The sequence below is a fragment of the Haliaeetus albicilla genome, chromosome 9 (assembly GCF_947461875.1).
Source record: "Haliaeetus albicilla chromosome 9, bHalAlb1.1, whole genome shotgun sequence".
NCBI lineage: Eukaryota > Metazoa > Chordata > Aves > Accipitriformes > Accipitridae > Haliaeetus > Haliaeetus albicilla.
The window spans coordinates 2,341,368-2,361,565 of record NC_091491.1 but is presented as its reverse complement, the minus strand read 5'-3'; the positions used below and the strand labels follow the sequence as shown (position 1 = coordinate 2,361,565).

At 44.6% G+C, this 20,198-nt stretch overlaps 1 protein-coding gene across 4 annotated transcripts in view; it reads right to left on the bottom strand.

Moving 5' to 3' along the window:
- ACACA (acetyl-CoA carboxylase alpha) overlaps window positions 1–20,198 on the bottom strand; it is a 111,308-nt gene that overhangs the window by 8,433 nt on the left and 82,677 nt on the right. For 3 of the 4 annotated variants that reach the window (XM_069790933.1, XM_069790935.1, XM_069790934.1), the window contains 5 exons: window positions 19,237–19,333; window positions 18,418–18,553; window positions 12,026–12,203; window positions 10,082–10,194; window positions 44–198 (listed from right to left, as the gene is read on the bottom strand). In XM_069790933.1, the coding sequence (XP_069647034.1) occupies window positions 44–198; window positions 10,082–10,194; window positions 12,026–12,203; window positions 18,418–18,553; window positions 19,237–19,333 (679 nt within the window). Of the gene's footprint in view, window positions 1–43; window positions 199–10,081; window positions 10,281–12,025; window positions 12,204–18,417; window positions 18,554–19,236; window positions 19,334–20,198 lie in introns of those variants that run through there. The other variant, XM_069790936.1, reaches the window with a different exon arrangement.

Below are 20,198 nucleotides of genomic sequence, written 5' to 3'. Positions count from 1 at the left end.
AACCCTCCAACGATGTCCCCAAGGGAAGCTCCGTGATACTTACAGTTATGACACCCTTCTCTTGCATCCGGCCAGGTGTGTCGTGCAAGTCAGCAAACTGCATGGCTACCTCGTGATAAATGGGAATCAGGAATTCCTCCCGCTCCTTTAGCTTGGCCTCCAGATCTTTTCGGTCAGCAGCGCTCAGCTCAGGGGTACCTGCAACCAGGCACGGCCACACGTCAGAGACCTTTGACAGGTTAAAGCAGAGGGGTGTACAAAGCACTGCTGCTCGGAGGAAAGGCAAGCAGCTCTGGACAGTTCAGAGGGGGAGAACGGAGGTTTCTTCTTTTCCTGCGTACAGGTGAAACCCAGACTGCATTTGGCCAGGACAAACACCAGACCATCAGCTCCCAGCAACGCCAAGCAGAGTCTTGAGTCAAATCTAAGTGTTCCGGCCCAGATTTCCTGCCACCGATATTCAGGCGAGAGCTCTGAAGGAGTTTTCACCATGGAAACTCTATTCCATTTAAATGCCAATGAGCTGAGCCATCAATTAAGTGACATTTACTGGACTTACTCCTAAAAAAGAATAATGTCCCAACACGCAGTTCATTTAGCAAGAAACACGGACAATGTAAAACCACCTACACAATTTCAAGTTTTCCTGCAGGCTGGTTCCTACCAGTAGCTGTTAGAGCCACTGCCTCATTAAGGAAAACACAAGTTACGCTAGAGATGCCAAAACCACTCATATTCAGTTTACCAGGGATCGGAACACAATAGTCTTAATCACAGACTAACATGATGGACAAGAATAAAACCGTGTCAAGAAGATATTGTCCTCTGGAGTTCATAATTTTTAATTTATTTTAAATCATTCAGCTCAGCTAAAATTAACTTTGATTAAAACAAAAACGTGCATTAAACAGTTTCCGATTAATTTCGGAATTACCTGACCCGGACTAAGTCAGGCACAGGGAAACATATCATGCTGTGGAGGCACATCACAGCTCCTGCCACTTCCCACAGCCGAACAAGGTGCCCCTTCCCACAGCCGCCCCTTTATCAAACCAAGAATGTAAATCCCCTCTTCTCCCTGTAACAGGCCACAGGTAGCATAACCATAAGTGCAATTCTTTGCTGAACCTGCAGTAATTTACACCAGGTCAAAGTTGGCCCAGGAGTAGGTTGATGCTTCTCCTACGCTGCCTCACCAACACACGTGCAAGAGGTCCTTGTGCAGAGGCAGAGTATTTAGAGCCAATCTTAGTTCAATTTAAGCAAAGATTGCAATCTGAGTCAAATTATATGGTACTGGATACTCTGCTGAATTGTGCCATTTTTTAACCTCCCACCCACACCAGAAGCTCTGGTTGCAAGTTCACGGCCTCAGACACAGCTGCCTCCCATCCCACCTCCCCTTTTAAAGCCAAGGTCGCTGGCAATCTGAAGCCGGGTCATGGACAAGTCTTGCTCCAAGCACTGGTGGGTTGTAACATTCAACTGTCCTACGGCACCTTCCATTCAAATGTTAATATAACCGCCCATGTGCCTGGGAGACATGCAAGCATGACTGCGCCTTCAGTGTACAGAACTGAGATATAAAACAAAGAGGTGTCCTACCCAGTAGCACAAGAAGTCAATGGGAGAACCTGGAACAAAAGCTGATGCCGTGATTCAGCCGGAGGACAATGTTCCTGTCCTAGTTATCTTGTAGCCCAAGTACCATGACTGCATTTTGTGGTGTGTGACCACCACCGAGCTTTTTTTTTTTTTTTTTTAATCTTTATTGTTGGAGAAGGATTGTCAATGGGATTAAATGCAACATCTACCATTACATCTACACTTATTGTTAAACTGCCACACTTCTAGGCTGGGTGACGTGGAAGGCAATCGCTGGGGAGAGGCAGGAGGGCAGCTGAGCAATGGGGGTCCTCAGCAGCTCCCTCCACGGCCACTGTCCGGTCTGACAACAGCAGGCTCTGGAATCGCAGCAAGAAGCCAGAGCAATCCAAGTCCCACCCAGCAAGACCAGATAAATTAGGGGGCAGAAGCTTTACAAAAACCCCACCACGGAACACTTTCACACAGCGCAAAATCAAACGGTGGAACTCACTGCCAGCAGAGGTCCTGGGTGCCAAAAGTACAAATGGGCTCACAGAAAGCGATCAGACAAATTCATGCAAGGGAAGTTCATCACAGGCTTCTAAGCATGAAGATCGGATATTGATCTGTTCTCAGGAAACCTCTAAACCACAGGACTGCTGGAAGCTGAGACAGCATCCTGGGGAAAGCATCACGCTGCATTTACACGATGCTCCTACTCTTTCTGTGAGCACCCACGGCTGACCTCCCGCAGACACGATGATCCAGGGCTGCCAGACTGAAGGGCTGAGCACCCCAGTGGCTCTCCCCAGTGGGTGCATCACCACAGCAGCTCATGCACAGCACCGCGACACTGGGGCTTTGGCTCAGACCCACCTTTAGGGGCCCACTGCATCCTGGCCCTGTTCTTTTCTACTTTGCACTACCTATGTTTTCATTTCCTTCCAGAGTTTCTCTTCCAAGTCAGAACGGGTTTGAACACACACACACGCAGGCACACCTCCAAGCCACAGGCCAGCCATACAATGATTCTTTCTAGGGAAGGAATGTTTTTTATATGCCTAACAATATAAATGTTACCTAACCTTTCAAATGCTAGTAAGAAGGTTTTAATTAAGAGAAGCTACTCTTATAACCTTCAGAATAAAAAATTATATATATTTATCCATGTTAAATTCACAGGCTCCTACACCTCCCTGTTTTAAATGGCAATGCATGCACTTAAGCCAGTAACGCTCATGTATTCTGGCCTATCTGCCACACTCACGGTGTACAGTCAAACCAGCCAGGCCCAGTAATGATTTAGGTGAGATTAACAAATATGTCAATGTCTATTTTCTGCTTAATTTAAAAGCAGCGTCTATAAAGATTTTTGACTTCTGAACCCTGTTCTCCTGGAAGAAAGAAGGTAACAATGAGGAGGGGGGATAAAGAGTGATTATCCCATCATCGATCGTTTGTCAGGAGCATTTCTTATTCACTGGACTATTGTAAAAAGCTAAGCTCTCGATCAATCCTGTAAGCCCCCTGTACAATTAAATATCTTGGAATGGTTTTCTTTCTTTCCTAGTCAGATCTTGAGGCCTCAGGGTTTTTCGGAAAGCTGGGGCTTTATTTATTTATTTCTCGGAAAAAGAAGTCTCCTTCCACAAATCTTATACTGGCAAGGAGAGGGGAGTTAAAATATGGGATTCCTTTGCTCTAAAGGTACTTGACAGTTAATGAAACTGTTAAAGTTTAAATCATAGGAACATTATAGACCTCTAGGTATGGATCGGCTACTAATCAATAGAGAAACAAAAGAAGCAGCACTCTGAAATGGCCACGTTACAATGCAAACACAAAGTGTAGCGGGTTTTGGCATGCAGGTGGAGCACGCAGGTAAGACAAGATGACAATTTAAAAGGAAGAAAGAACATGTGTGACCTTCCTAACTTGGCAAGCAGCACAGGACACTTTCTAAGGCAGCACTCTTAAGTGCCATAAAATGTCACATTTATCTTGGATTGCAGTTTGCTCTGCAGTCTCCACGTACGCTTGTATCTATATATAGTGCTGGTATGATCACAGCCATTGGCATGATCGGAAGAGGCCAGGTAAATGTCTTAATTCTGCTCTCAACGCCGTTGAAGCCCACCCACAGTGGTAAATGCATCAAGACAGCTTTGTTCTACGGTGTCTTTTCTTTTGGGTTTGTTTTTTTTTTTGAACAATAGCAAAACTGCCTTAAACAAGTTGAAAAAATGCCCTGGGGAAGCAGTAACACTGGGGTACCAAAAAGATTAGAGAGTCTCTTCTGATGTCAAAAGAGCAGTGGCCAGGGTCTTGCCAAAGCCCTCTGCACAAACATACCCAGTTAAACCAACAACACCTAGTTTAAAACCACACGTAAGAAGTACTTAATCAAAAATGTTCCCAAATGCTTCCTGGAGGAAGCTGGCAGCTCATGCCTCCCCCATTTCCCCACCCTGGCCTGTGCCGTCTCTCCGTGGGGTGACACCAGGCTTCCCATCCAGCTGCTACAGCCTAGCTTTTGGGGTTACAAACTCTTTTTTCCGTGGCCTACAGCCCCTAACGGGCCCCCCAGACCTCAGGTAGGGGCTCTCAGTACCCCACTGGCACAGCACAATAAATGCCAAATACTACGGTTGCCAAAACAAGCCCTTCAACCACCCTGCAGAGAAGCAGCCTTCCCAGCCACTGCAGCAGGGACATGCACGCACGCTTTGCCACCCGCGATCGTGGAGGAAGGAAGGCTGCAGAGGAGTTGCCCTCCCCGTGCAGACAAATGGAAAAGCTGCCTCAATAAATCCACGCAGAGACCTCTCCTGTAAAGCGCTCTGATACTGAATATCAATTTATACTCCTCTCCAAAAGTTAAGGGAAAGCATCATGGCAGGGAAAGCACATCTAAACTATTTTGATTTGTGCCCCATTAAACAAAAAATCTCCTCTGAAGTAAGCGGCGTCTCCGAGCATCCCTCCGATGTATGTGCCTGGCAGAGGGAGCCATCGACAGCACCGTGTCCTGCAGTGACTGCAGCCTGCTGCGGTGGCAGGGCGCGGGCTGCCTTTAATAAAGTTCCTGCCAGATGGAAATGGCTCAGCAGGACCATGAATCACGGCTTCCCATAACATTTAGTAGCAAAGTGCTTTTTTTAAATATGACCAGTTTAACAGGTTAGACAAAATGACTTCAAGAAATGTTATTGTAGGTTCCCCCTGATTGCGGAAAGCCAGGCAGCTTCTGAATCAATTTGATGGTTTATGGTTTCTAAGCTGTTAAAATGTGGGATTTTCTCCCTCACCCTCGGCGCACGGTCTCAGCATGGCCAAGCATTTACTTGTCCATCTTCTTGCCTCTTCCTCAAACATGCACTCAAAGACCTGGGCAAAGCCCAACATCAAGGCCTCTGACCCAGCCGATCTGCGGAGACGGCTCTCATGCTTACTTCTCAGGCTCTGCACACAGAGAGTTGGGCAAAGCAGACGGCTTCGACCCCGGCTCCAGCCCATCACCCCCAGCCGCGACACAGCAGAGGCACGAGCGGCTGGTGAGCGTGAGCGTGCCGCTTGTGGCCGTTCTTTTCAGCCAGGCAGTTAAATCTCACCGCAGCCTGTGCTGGACAGGTCCTTAGGAAATGAACTCTGGAGAGGTACAACAGTTACTCTGCGTCCAATGACGTAATTAAATGTCGATTTTAACATAATGGTTATGACTGCTCCATCTAATTTCCACACCTGCAACAATAATCCTCCTACCTGAATCTCACCATCTTTTCCTCTGCCTTTAACAAAGCTCTTGCCAGACAGAAATTCAGCAAAGGCAGCAAGAATGCCAACCGCATCCAGGCTGTCCAGGCAACACATCTCTCACCCCAGCTGGAGGGAGCCGCTCCAGAAGGGAGAAGGAAGGTCACTCAGAGCCACTCACGTCCCTGGAGAGACAGGCATTTTTGGATTGTCACTTGTTTCTGTAAATGAGACTGCTTGTAATTGCTTCACTAAATATTCAGTAGGATTTATGTTATAAAGGTGCAATATGAAATAGCAGTGAAGGTCACACATGCTCATGACACGGGCTTGAAATATCCTTGTTCGGCTGCACCATGTGATGTGCCACTCTAGTCCTTTCCAACTTGTGCTCCTAAGGCCTCATATGGCATCAGAGCAAACGGGCAAAGTGTGGCAGGTAGGTAATTCCAAAAAATTCCTATTTTGGGGGAAACATATACGGCCCTCCTGGGAGGATATTCAAGATGCCAATTGTCATGAAGGAGCTGACAGAAAGCAGTACTTGCTCTTCTAGACTCATGATTGTGAATTAAGAACAATTTAAATGCAGCAGCACTTGCATATAGAAGCAGTTACTGGAAATCACCATCGCCTAAAAAGACAAAGTTACAACCGCACTGAATGCATTTGTCCAAGACTTCGTGAGAGATGGAATCACAACAGCAGCGTTTTTCTTAGTTGTTGCTCAAGAAAACAGCCGGCATTTTGATTAATTACAACACTGAACAAACCAACCACCTCCCTCCCCGAAAAGAATTACTAGACTTTAAAGCTGCAATCTAACTTTCTAAGCCAAAGCCTGGAAGGAGACAGGTCACAGGATGGAAGTTTTCAGGCACTCAAAAACCAAGGCTGCGTCAGGGCCGTGCCCACGTCACCAGCAAAGTCCTCACCAGGTGGTACAGTGGGGGCCGGGAGGGACCTGCGGGTTCAATTCTGGTACCACACCCCGGCACGTTTATTTTCAGAGAGAAACTGCTATGCTAAAGTGGAGTTATGGGTTCAATGCTTGAGTGTTCACTCGTTATTTGGAAATTTAAGAAGAGTTTTGTACACTCTTTAGCCTAATAAAGTGCGAAGCAAGTCAGAAGCCAGCAGCACAGACTGACTGGTAATGTTACCTGTGGGAAGTTGAGGGCTGTCTACAGCATTGGAGTTTGTGCAGAAAACAACCACTGCCTCCCACTTCCCAAAGAGCTGCTGTACATGTGGAGCTGTATGCTCCCCACCTCTTGGACCTTGTGCGGTGTATACAGGCAAATGCAAAATGGGTGTATAATTTCACATAAAATTAAAGATGCATGCCAGCACACGGGCGACCATTTCATAGGATCAGCTGAAGAGGATATTCCCACTATTATAACATATATCAGGTGATGAACAGATGCTTCCCTTTTACTATGAGATAAATACCTGATAGGAGAAATGTGAAAATGTAATATCCAATCTTGTTCTAACTGGAGCCATTTCGCCATTCCTTTCATTCATATTCCACCAAATTTTTGCGTACATTACACTGTGCACCTGACACACTACACGCTCAGAATCTGCATGACAAAGCTAATTTTTATTCCACTCATACATGTTTTACTCTAATTGTTAATAAATAAATAAAATAAAATTGAATTTCTGTATTTTTAACTACGGCCTGAGGCTTGCAGTCTGAATCGCTCCTACATTTCCAGGCAATCACCGTTCTCCTTGCACACCTACTCAGTGTGGAAACGTGCTCTTGGGCAGGATAAGGGCTATCCTTTCTTTCCTTGCCCTTTGCTCCGCACTGTTTGCTGGTTTGTAATAGCACAACTCTGAGTGACATTTTAATAAAACATGGGGCTAATAAACATTTCAGCAGTAGTGCTGGAGAATTGATAATGAACAGATTTATGTCAAATTATTCAATATCTGCCAGCCTTCTCTGCTCTCACACTCCCCAATTGCAAGTCCAACCCCAGTGTCTCAAGACGCCTGGAATGAGACCACCGTCGCCCTGCTTCCCCACCCCTCCGCAACAGGCACACGTTTGAGAGCATCTCCCTTTTCCCTGCTATTCAGCAGCTCCAGGGAGGGATGACAGCCATTCAGGGGTTAAAGAGAGGCAGTGAACCCCCAGCTAATGAGTAAGAATTCAGCAGGCAGTGTAAGATAAATGGAGCTTTCTCTGCTTCTGCTGGAGTCAGCATGAACTGCGGCCCTGCGGCTTGTTTGTGGCAAATGGAGTGCGCGAAATATCAAAGGGCAGTGATCCAGAAGAAGACCGACTTTGACAAATTTTAAATTGGCCAGAAAGAAAACCAGCAAAAAAAAAAAAAATTATGCAATTCACTGTGTCCTGCAATCTTGGCTTTCCTGCTATGGTACGGAATTAGTGGCAAAACAACAGCAATGATCGCCCAATGTTGGGAGCAATTACGAGCAATCTAAGTGAGATGCTTATCAGTGACTGAAGCTTTTAGAGCTCTCTGTATGTACAGTTGTAAGTGACTTGCTCTTGTGTTGCAGTCATTTTAATTAAAGTGTATGGAGTTTGCTGGGAGTAATTACCCCGTAGAGGAAGAGGGGAAAAAAAGCCCTGAACAGGCTTCTGCCTCCTCACATAGCGCAGCGTTGGATTTTTGAGGCTGTTGGCAGAAAACTATACCCCCTCTTTCTCCCTGTATTTTTTACCGGTGATGCTGGTGCAGGTCCCACCGGTGTGATTCAAGGGTGCTCGGCAGGCATCCCGCACCCACCCCAGGGTGACGGACCCTCTGGAGGGGCCACCCAACAGTGACTAAGCTGGCGTTGCTCTGCTCCCCCCCTTCTTCCACCACTTCAGGATTTGAACACTCCAGCAGCCCTCTTTGTCTGCAGCCAGCGACTCCGCTCCTGGGAAAGGATTCATCCGGCACTCGCCGCGCAGAAGACACCGTTTCTTTGCAGAGGCAGTAGGTTGGTTTGTTCATCGGCAGAGCCGGTGCTTTTTACGGCGGGGCGAAGGTAAATACTCTCAGAAACAGTGCTCCTGCCGTAGTGCCATTTATCTACATGGACCTGAGCTGACTGCTCAGCATATTGCCTTCTCTAACCACACATCTGATTTCTCCTGCCCTTGGAGACTCGCGCACCAGACCGGCAGCTCTCCCGCATCGGACGTCGAGGTCCAACACCCGCAGGAGCCGCAGCTGTGAGCCCTGACTGCGTTAAGGAACTCAACTGCAGCCTTTAAACTGTGAAGGGTGAAACACCTTAGGAGAGCATTTCTTGGGACCCTCTGCTGGGTCTCCACGATTTGGTGTAGTCACACTATCCGTTTGCTCCTAAAGGGACACTGTCAAGTCTAACATAGGTCAAAAGCAAGGTTTTCTGAAAAGAATCTCCTTGCCGCGACTACAAACATTAAAACTGGTTTTTAATTCCAACAGACACAGGCAGACAGAACAACACATCCATCCATCTGGGTATCTGTGTCCACTCCCTCACGCAGTAACACATAATGTACGTGAGCAAGACCTGAACTCAGATAAAACTGCTGCCTTGTGCTGGTCTGCAAAACTCAAACACCTGCTAACCGGCTTCTTGCCCAGAAAGCAATTGGCACAGTGAGAGAAAACAAAGAGAGTGTCAAAATACTATCATTAAAAAAAAGAGAGAAAATGTCTTTGATGCTGTCAAAGACATCAGTAAGAACCTGGTTTTCAGCAGTCTGATGCTTAACACTCCCCGCACCCTTTACAACTATTATTCGCTTCCCAAGGCATATCAGAATGGTTGTTTTGTATATAAATTGTTGCACTGCCATAAATTAAAAAAAGCCAAATAATAAAATGTAACTGCAGCAATAGCCACGATTTATCAGTCATTTGCAGAACACTTTTCCTCCTGAAGGATCCCAAAAGGCTTTATAAATTCAAACCATACCCATGTAGCATGCTTCTTCCACTACTGAAATGTAGTCAATTTTGGAGGTAAAAAGAGGCTCTGTAAGATTATACTCTTACAGTAAGAGCTAGTAAAGAACTCTTTAAAGAGTCTATTCCCTGAGAGAGTACATATCTGATATTAAGTGCATTTTGCTGAACACTCTGTGTTTTGGGTTGTTGGGTGTACACCAAGCGCTGGGATCATTTGGAGCGAAAGGCACCATAATAATCCAACACACAGTGACGTGCTAGCCACTGAGCACTGCACATCACCCCGTATTTTACTGAGGAGGTGAACAATATTTTTTATTTTCTTGAAACTGAAGAGCAGACAGGTATCATTACTCAAAACTACCTCAGACACACAGTTATAGACCAGCAACCCAAAATGTCTTTGATCAAATTCTTAGTTACGCCAAACGACACCAGCTTAAGTTTTGGCCCATGAGCTTTTAGTGAGCTAAGCAATTGCTGAGATGGAAACTAGACTCAACCATCTGTAGTAAGTGTCTGTTGTTAAGACCCATTCAATAAAACAAAACAAAAAAAAATCAGTTTGAAAAGACACTAGATTACAGACACCCTAGGTACGCTAAATGCACATGAATATCATCTCTCTCGCATGTACATACAAGCAGCTTGTCTCATCTGGTTTTCTTCCCAAGTTAGATGACAGTAAATAAAAATTATCATGAATTTGATAAAATGCCTCAGTGCCCCTTTTTAAGGTCTATAAACACATTCATTAGCCACCAGCTGAACGGATCACTGCTCCGCCAGCCCCCGCGCAGACGTACCTAGCCGCTCTGCCAGGCGGATGTAGACCGGGTCCACTCGCCTCATCGTCTTCACCAGATCCTTCCTGCGGAATTTGATTTCTACCGTCCCCTCTGGTTCCAGGATTCCTCCTCTGATCAGTGACGGGAAAAGAGAAAAGAAAGGCACTTTCAGGTCATCAGACAAGGGGAAACACAAAATGGAATGGTTCAATGTTATCTAGAAAGTATGTAAAAAAAGAGAAGAGAAGAGAAGGAGGGGAGGGAGACAAAACAAAGAGAAAGAGAGAACAGGAAAGAAAGAATCTTAGCTATTAATTTATCCAATGCCACAAATGCACACCAGGCTTCACAGAAACATGTCTATCTAACAGTATATAGCACAGCCTGGTACAAGCAATGCTCTTCAGCAGTCTCTTTTAAGCTGTGACCTGAAAGCTCTTTCAAAAGGTAGGTAAGCTTTATGAAACAAACCAATTAAAGAGCCATTTTCATTAGAGATCCTGCCCACTTCCCAGGTCAAAGACAGAGGAGCACGTGATTTGAAACTTGGGCTTGGTAAATAAAATCACTTCGGTCTTTAACTGTGAGGGGGGAGTAATGTCTAGGAGGAAGGTCAGCGCTGAGGGTTATGGAACAGTGACAGCGATGAGAATTATTACAAATGCGTAACAGTACTTAGGGACAGGATGACATATTTTGCAAAATAATCTCTTTGTTGGCTACTGGAGCTCAAGACCTCTAGAGTCCAACTACAGCTCTGCAAACCACACACGGTCCTTCCTGATGTCTTGCAAGGTGGGGAGCTGGCATGAGATTTCCACGAGGCGAGCTCACACTGCCGGCATCCTAGAAAGGTATGGGGCAGAAGCAGCGCGAGGGAGTTGTTCCTGCATGCACCCCAAAAAACGCTTGGTGGGGGAAGGAGTTTGTAGAAATCCTGCTCACACTGTGTCTGACTGTGAAGCAAACAGGCTCCACGTTTCTAAGTAGAAAAAGAACAGCAAAAACTTCTGACTTCCAGGAGGCAAAGATTAGACAATGTTTGCTCAAAGACGCAGGAAATACCGAGGCCAACAGACCACAGGTCTCTCTGTCTCGCTTTTTTAGAACAGAGAGAGAGGCAAGCGTGCCATCAGGAGCAAAATTCAGCTGGGAAGGGCAAGGGAAATGTGCATCTGGAAAGGGCATCTTCTCAACTCCTCCACGCGTACGCTTTTTTTAATTCCCCTAGCAGCTGCCCAAGAATTTTGCCCTGCTGAGATGGTAGGAGTTGAGAGGACACCCTGATAGCACAATATTCATGCTGTCCTTCCACACACCTTCCTTCTACCTGCTACAGATAGCCCAGGTAGGGCTGGCTTTTTCCTTCAAATGATTCAGTATCTCTATATTTTAGAGAGTCTTTAAAATATTTTTTAAAAATTGCTTCAAGAGTTTGCCTGTAGTTTTATATCCTGAGCCACCAGGAACTAGAACTTCACTTACGCAAGTTGTATTTAATTAAAAAGGCACAACTACCCAAGTGCCCATATGACAGATAGTAGAACACTCAGGGATTTTAAAGTACACACTTATTTACACTTATTTAATTTGCAAAATTGTATACACAGGCACTTGTTTCAAAGCACAAAGCAGTATGTGGCAACACCAGAATGGTAAGAAAATCCTAAGCACCAATACCTCGCTGTGCTTTGTGAGTGTTAGTAATGAACCTTCCCAGAGGCTGGCTCTGAATGGCTGCAGAAATTACTCCCATCTAAGTCTGAGTCAGGAGACTATCATCTGAGTTGTCCTAGCTGTGATCACTACACAGCAAACTCCTCCAAGACACGAGTTATAACTAGAAAGTGGTCAGTCCCTTTCAGTGACAAACTACCACACTCCTAACTGAGAGCTTCTCACTCAGCCAGGTAATTATACCTCAAAGCAGGTGGTTACAGAGGGAGGAGAAAGGTGCCGTACCTGCTTTCTCGGTCTGCGTACATCTCCATATGACGAGGATTAATGGTAGGGTCAATCACAGCCCAGGATCCTCCTCTCAGCTCCGCTTGCGGTGGGATGTAAATAAGCACGGGTTGACGATACTCTCTCAGACCGTCCACAATGTAGGCACCAAACTTGAGCACTTGGTCATACATGTCTGCGGAAAAAGGACACAGCGCTTGAAGTCACTGCATGTCAGTGCTTCAGCCCTGCCATGCTGGAAAAACCCCACAGCTATTCAGCTCTTCTAACCACCTCCTGCTACCATAATGCAAGCTCTGGCTGGCGTTACCTGGACCTGCACAAGACAGACTGAGAAAGGAGATGTTCCCACATCGGTCCTGCTCCCAGACACTGGACCCCACTCTGGAGACCTGGTCCAGTTACCTCCCACGTAGCCACATCTATTCACAAAACATGGACTGCAGGGTCCTCAGTTCACACCTACACCACATGTCCTGCAGATAATCCATCCCTTACTTCCCAGCCAAGGCAATGCGTATTACAGCAGTTTGGGAAGTCAGGCCAGGTATTTCTGTACTTAATAGGAGTGCAGCTGCCCAATTTCAGACTTACTAGCATGGACCTGTATCATGCTTCATGTAACGTCCATGGCACACCTAACAGCAGCAGGCCTTTTACGTACCTTTAGAAAAATTAGTGTGTGCGGAGGATGTGAAACAGCGTTCTTCTCTTCTTGCATTAAAATTTAAGGCATTTTGCTCAAAATTAATAAGAACAACTCCACTGTGTAAAGACAGTACATTGAACATATCAGCCCCAAAGGTGATTTAAATAAAAGAGAAAAAAGGAAGGTGAAAGAATTTATATGAGATGATATAGTTTATATTGGATATAGTTTGTAATGGAAACAGGCAACCTCGAATATATATATTTTGTTACATATAATTATATGTAGAAGTATCAAATCAAAGATACAAGAAATGAAAAATGCTTATTAGGATCATCTAGTCCATCTCTTTGTTCACACAGGACTGTATCCTACGTTTCATTTCCAGTGCTTTTTAAAGCTTTCGTTTAGAAATCCCAAATAATAAATCTACTACTTCTTTAGGAACACTTGCACAGCCAAATAGATGAAATTTTTCTCAATATTCAGCCAAACTTCCCCTCCTTGCCCATCCCCATTAATTTCATACTACTACTCCTTGCATCACCCTACATAATCTCTTCACTCCTTCGGGCTTGCTATAAATAGCAGTAGGCTTTTCAGGTTTTTTTTTCCTTACACACACTATAGGTATTCATTTCTCATCTCTCCCAGGACAGTATTTTCAATCCCCTTCAACATTTTTGTTCTTTGCTTAGTGCCTCCCAGTTCGCTTAATTTTTTCTGGCCATTAAAATACCAGTGTACAGAGCAGAAAAACTAAGTGGGTTGCATACACATACCACGCATACATGCTGGCCTTCAGTAACAGTCTTAAAAGACTGAGATGCTTTTATCCATCTAAAATCCTTACAATCATTTCAGAAAGCCATCATTTCCAGGGAAGAAAGAGACTCCACCCAACCCCAGTTTAATGTTCAGCATTAACATGAACATACACACACACACGCTCTTATATATATACAAACACTAACATATATAGAGCAAGCAAGAGAGGTGTATATAAAGTTTGTGTGTGTGTGTGTGTGTGTGTGTATATATATATATATAAAAGTACCATAGACACTGATGTGATCTCTCTGGTTCATTTGCAAGGTCATTGTCCAAGTACCCCAGAAAAGGAGTTTCATGTTATTTAAAAAATGTCAAATGCTGATGAAGAGAAGAACAATTTACTTCCTCTAATTGCAAATAAACATAAATTCTGGCAGAGATGGTGGGGACTGAGAACCAAACAAAACTCCAACCTTTTCCTTTGTCCTGAGCAAAGAAAAAGACCTCAAAAGGGGTGACAAATTTATTACTAATTACACAATTATTTTATTATGTAGTGCAAGTAATAAACCACTTGAAGTACTTTCAGCTAATTCTAGTGTTAAGAAAATAATTGCTTGATTCAAATTATTTTAACTGAATTAATTCTTTACTAGACATTTTTTACTGGTGCTACATAATAAAATAATTGCGTAATTAGCAATACATTTTTCACTCCTGCCAAGGGTATATATTTTACTCAGGTTAAGTGTAGAAAAAAGAAGTGCTACTTGTTTGAACAAGGCAGAGGGAGAAGGAGTAGAGAATTTGAGAGAAACTTGACGCTTTCTGTGCATAGCTCCAAATCTCTTTCAGGTTTACCAGGTGGCATCAGCAAGGTCAGGGAAGTATTTCTGTGCCTACAATACTTTCAGGATCAGACTGTCAAAGCTAGCCCAAAGCATGAACTTTACCGCTATGCAGTTCTGTACACAGCTACTCCTTTTGGGATCCTGCAATAATAGAGCACTTCATTTTCCTGGAACGTCCCAGCAGCCTTAGTTTAATATTTTGTATATGGATTTACACCAACTGCTGGCTTCTCTTGCATGCTCAAAACTTCCACTGAGGTGAATGGACCTGCTGCTGCACTCTTGGGCTATAGATACACCTTAATACTTTCAGATCTGGCTGTAAACTCCTCTGCTGTAGAGGATTTCCCCTTTTCTTATGGTAACTGCTTCTACTAACAGAGACCAAATTTTGCTCAAATAAGGAAGAGACAATCAGCCTGACTGCCACCACCGAAGGGTCCCCATGGTGCCATGCACAGCTCCAGAGACGAGCCAAAGGGAACTACAGCATCCATAGGCTATGGAAGGGCTCCTGCTCTTCTACACGGTCTTCCCCTCCCGCCATCTCAACTGTTCAGTTTGCCTACACTTACCACTTCAGCAAAATGGGGACTCTTAAAGAATGTGTATTTTTAGGAGGTAAAATATAAGTAGAGTTGATGAAGATCATAAAAATACTGCAAAGAGAACCCAAGACACCTGCCTGCAGTCCCCATACCCAATCACCAGAACACACAACCTCCCTGATTTACATTAATATTGTATTTGAGTGTGAAACTATGAAACATTTGCCACACTGTGACAACTGTCTCTTATTTGCAGTTTTGCTGCATTTTCCACTCTTACAATGGAAAACAGTGCACCAAATTTAACTGCTGCAGGTGGTAAATGATGCCACGTCTCAATGGTACCCACTGCTCTGTGCTTGAGCCGTAGTGCTGTGGTACAGTGCAGACTTTATAAACTGTTAATACTGTAACTAACACACTTACTATGTTTAAAACAAAACCTAGTTGCTTCCATGCAGCAAAGAACACCACACACATTTGAAGAGCAGGTGTTTGCACAACTGTTCTTTGAAAAGAAGTTGCTTATGTTGAGAATGGAAAAATTAAAATTAAATATTGTATTTGTGGGCCAAATTTAATTCCTGTATTAATTTAAACCTCAGCATAATGAGCCACTTGTAAGACAGAAATGCTGCAGAAGTCCTCTAGGAAAAGCAGTGTTGTTCATTATTCAGTAGGGCAGACAGTGTTCGCAGCACACTTTCCCATTCTCTGCCTGCCTGCTCAGCTGCAGTGTGCATCAGCGTCTACTACACGTAGACATGAAATCTGCTGGAAGCTGTTATCATTACACTGTATGTGTAAATATTGGCAGTCAGATGCATCAAGCATGCTCGAAAGGCTGCAGACCGCTTTTTGCATTTCCATAGTGTCGGGCAGCGTGCCCTGAACCTCCAAAGCTGGAACGGATCTCATCAGCTTGGCTGGATTATCAGATAGGACCTGAAGGTAAACACCAGGCATATATTGGCTGCAGACACATAATGTCCCTCATAAACCCATTACACACAAGCAATACCGTCATTCAACATCCAGGTAATCAGAGATTTAAAACAGCCTTTTCATTCTGCTGGAATTTTTTTTATTGTTATTTATAACCTGTCCCAGGAAAAAATAATAAGTAAAACATGAAAAGCCAACTGCGAGTGACCCTGTAGCACAAGCAGCGCTGCAGTTTAATGTTGCGGGGATTTGCATGCTATCAAACTATTCATGCCGAGTCCAAGACCCTGGTGCTAATTTCCAGTAAATTTCACGCTTGATGTCTCCCCGTTGTGGGTCACTGCCGGTTCGCCTAAATAAACCACTTCCAAATGGCTCCTCCATCTAAATATTCAAGCCAGTTTTTATAATTTAATTTTGCATTATGCTGAATAGCCTTCTGGCCAGATAGAGCTCATTGGGAAAACCACCAATACCATTGCGATATGCCTTTATTTATGTTATTTATTTATTTATTTTATGGCTTGAATTAGACCTCCTAGGCCGATGAGGAAAGAGGGGGTGTTTTTTTCTCTCTTTTTTTTTTCCCCCTTCCACTAATGTCAATTTTCAGCATAGCAAGAGCTGTCTCTAATCTTTTCCTACTCATTACACACAATTTTGGAGTCATTTTACCCACAGTGCAGTCGGCTCCTGGCAGTGTGTTTGTGTGCACTGAGGGGTGGCATAATTGTTTATTTTCCCTCCCTGCATAATCCCCAGCCAGCAGTGAAACCAAAACTGTGAACAACTCCCCAAGGAACACAGAGTGTGTCAGGAGAGACCAACACTTGCTATGCAGGCCCCAACAGCAAACAAGATGCAGGAAAATACACGGACCAAGGTGCAAACTGCAATGGCTCTGTTCTTCTCTCCTCTGTGGCAGCTCTCTCCTCCTCCTCCTACCAGCTGGGGTGGAGTAAGTGGGGATACGCAATACAAATATTAGCATCCTTGTAGTGCCTTCTCCTCCTTGGGCTTCTGGTCCAAACTCCAAAGCTAAACTCATTTTCTGAGGAACCCAGCAAAGGGCACTGGCAAAGCCGGCAGATCTTGCCACATACCAAGGCAAAATAATATTTAACGAATGCTTGGTAAAGTTACATCAACAACTTCCCCGTAAGTTGTGCAGTAGGGAAAGCAAGTCACAAAGGGAGTGCAGTAGCAGCACATGGAGTAGAAACCATCCTGAAAGGTAACAGGTATTTTCCAGAGGAAAGAATTTTGCCATCTTTCATCTTTGCATCTGCAAACTCAATGGCATTGCTTTCTGCCCTGCTAATGAGACAGCAGAGCAAGACGGCCTTTATCACCCTGTGAGTCTTTCCAGAGCAGGAACTTTCACCACCTTAGTGCATCTGTAACTTTTCTTCTGTGTTTGTTAACTGACACATGCAGGTAAGAGGCCCTAATCTTTTTCTTATTTAAATTTCATAGTATCAATCTCAGATCCTTGGCATTTCGCAAAATTTAAAGTAGCAATACGTGGTGCAAAAACGTAACTGCTGGTGTATTAACTGCGCAGTTTTATAACTGTTCACTTCCTCTGAACATAACTACCACCAAAAGAGTCAGCTGGGAGACAGTCCTTGGTAGGACAACATTACATTGGGAAAAAATCATCAATGAGACAATGTTGACAGAATATGCCTATGCATTTTTGATAGGCAATATTGTTGGCTTATCCAGCCCCACTTTTAAGCTGAGGCAGAAGGATATAAAGCTTTCTGAGCAGAAGGGGTTTCCCTGAGATTGCTGTTTAACTAGGTCAGGTTGGCAGCTGTAAATTTTGTTAGCAACCAGACAACTGTTAACATCCAATTACCTGTTCTTACTGCAGATGAGACTCGGTTTGACTCGATGATCTTCAAGGTCTTTTTCAACCTAAACGATTCTATGATTCTATGATCTGGCCAGTTCCTATAACTGTGTATGAGGGCACATCTAAAAATACAGTTGCATTGCATATTTTGAAAAGAACTTGATAGCAAATTTGCACCTTGCATATTCTATGTTATTCCTGCTATGTGCCTATTAAAGACAAGACACACGTGGGGAGGAGAGGAATGAAACCCTTCGTCACCATAGCTACTGCAGCATAGAGTGTCCCTTTCCTCTAGCTGGTTGTGCAATGATCATGACTGACTTTCAGGAGAGCCGGGAAGAGCATTGCCATGATTTCAGAGGGCTGACATGTCCAAACACTCTGGTAGGCCTAGAAAAGTATCCCCTTATTAGCACTTCTAAGGGAGGTCACATACTTGCCATGAAAGAGGGGGGCTGGATGCAGGCTGCATCAAAGACGGGTGAAGCAGATCCACCTTGCAAGTTTATGGGTACAAGTTGTCACCACAGTTAAGCCAATCTAATAGCTAGCTGCTGCCCAAAGACAGAACCTAATTCTGTCCCTTGCCACACACTCCCACTGCTGGTCTGTCCCCAGAGAACTGCTTCAGGATGCTAAACCAGTAGAGCTAGTGCCACTGGGTACAGCACAGTGGCGAACAGCAGCGGTGCCCTGAGCAGTGAAAGACAAGCCATTCTACAGGACAACACCAAAAGGGGATCCAAATTAATGGTTACCTTTCATTCCACCAGAGAAGCCTCTCCAGTTAGCAAAGACCATCAGAGGCAGCCCTTCTCTGTTAAAATCATTGATAGCCTGCGCAGTCTTAAAGGCAGAGTCAGGGAGCCACACCTGACCAGCCTGCTGGATTATCTGTTGGGAATAAAAAAAGATTATTCAGCCTTGAAACACATTAACGTAAGAGTTGGCATAAAACCATAGAAATAGATGCAACAAGAGCTGTGACGTGGAATTAACGATGAGGAATGCAGCACTTGAAATGCTTAAGGATATGCGTACCCACAGAAAAATTGGGACAATCCTTTTGTCACCAACATCAACAGGAGTGTTCCCATTGATTTAGCTAAGAAGTATAGAGACGGTATGGAAAGCTTGACACTATGACTCCTGGAAGAAGGTGAAAGAGAAGAGAGAGAAAAGGATATGCAAAGGAGAAAACTCCGAAGAGATGATGTAGGGCCAGAGCTGTGAAATCAGGCAGGAGAAAAGCAAAATGTCAGAGCAAGAAGACCATGAAATGCTATGGTCACAGCAAGAGAACAGGGAAATGATTTTTGCTTGCCAGGTGTCCTGGGCCCTAGTCCCTGCACCTCACCTAAGTCGTAAAAGAAGCAGGACTGCTGGGGAATGTGTCTGCTGTACGAATGGCCAACACAAGTATCCATTCGCTCCTCCCAGCAACTGCCGTGCATTAGCACCTCACCAAGGAATGGCTATACTTTTTGTCCCATATTTGGAGGAAAAAATCCCATCAAAACAAGTCACAGAGACATTTGTAGAGGACAGACAAGCGACCAAGCACACGTTCAACCTACCTTAGCCTCAGAGTCCAGGTTTGCAGGATCAGCAGGGATGCTGAGCTCCACTGTTCTTGTTTCTACGGCAACTACTCCTACAGGTATTCCTCCCAGCCTGGTAACATGCGAGACAAATCAAAATTCGTATTTCTACTGTTATACAACTAGACATTTTTTCCAATTTGCTTCAAAATACTCAAGAGAGACAAATAATACAAGCAAATGGCGGAAGAAGCATTTTGGCCTTTTTGAAGAGTTTAGGCATATGGATGGAGAATTGCAGAGTAGAAGTCACAGTTCTCAAAGCAAAATCTAGTTCTAAAAAGTAGCACATACCTCACTAAAAATTAAATAGAATAAACCAAAGCCCCAATTTTGAACAATATAGCTACATCTCCACCACCCTTCACCTGCCACCACAAGGTTTTGATACTGATGGTCTTGACCACAAAAAATATACACGAAGACCCAGGGCTTCCAAAGCCCTGCTTTCACAAGCACAGTCAGCTGATTAAGTACATCCACAGGCTGTGTCTCTAAGCAATGCTGATGTCTCAGCCACCCTAAACCTTCACGGCTTACAAAACCTCCCTTTCCCAAGAGTTAGGGTGAATGATGGGTAAAAGGTTTGGGTTTGCCTGTCTATCTCCTCCCCAGACCCTCTGCTGCAGGATGACTGCAAGGGTGGGAAGGGTGCAGGGACAGAGGGATGGGCAGGGAGTGTAGACACCAGGGAGGATGCTCAGCTCCACTTTCCACAGCGTCTAACCGCTCCTTTACACAAAAGGCATCTTGCTTGCGATGACAACTGCTTACTCCCAGGATGGGAGTCCCAGCAGAGCCTACACTCTCTCCTTAACCACCTCAAGCTGGATGACATGCACTGCAGGCAGAAAAAGCGACAAGGCCTATGTGCACTAGGGGGTTGAAAATATTCCCATTCACTATGATTAAGAGTCTGCCTAGAAACCCGTAATTGC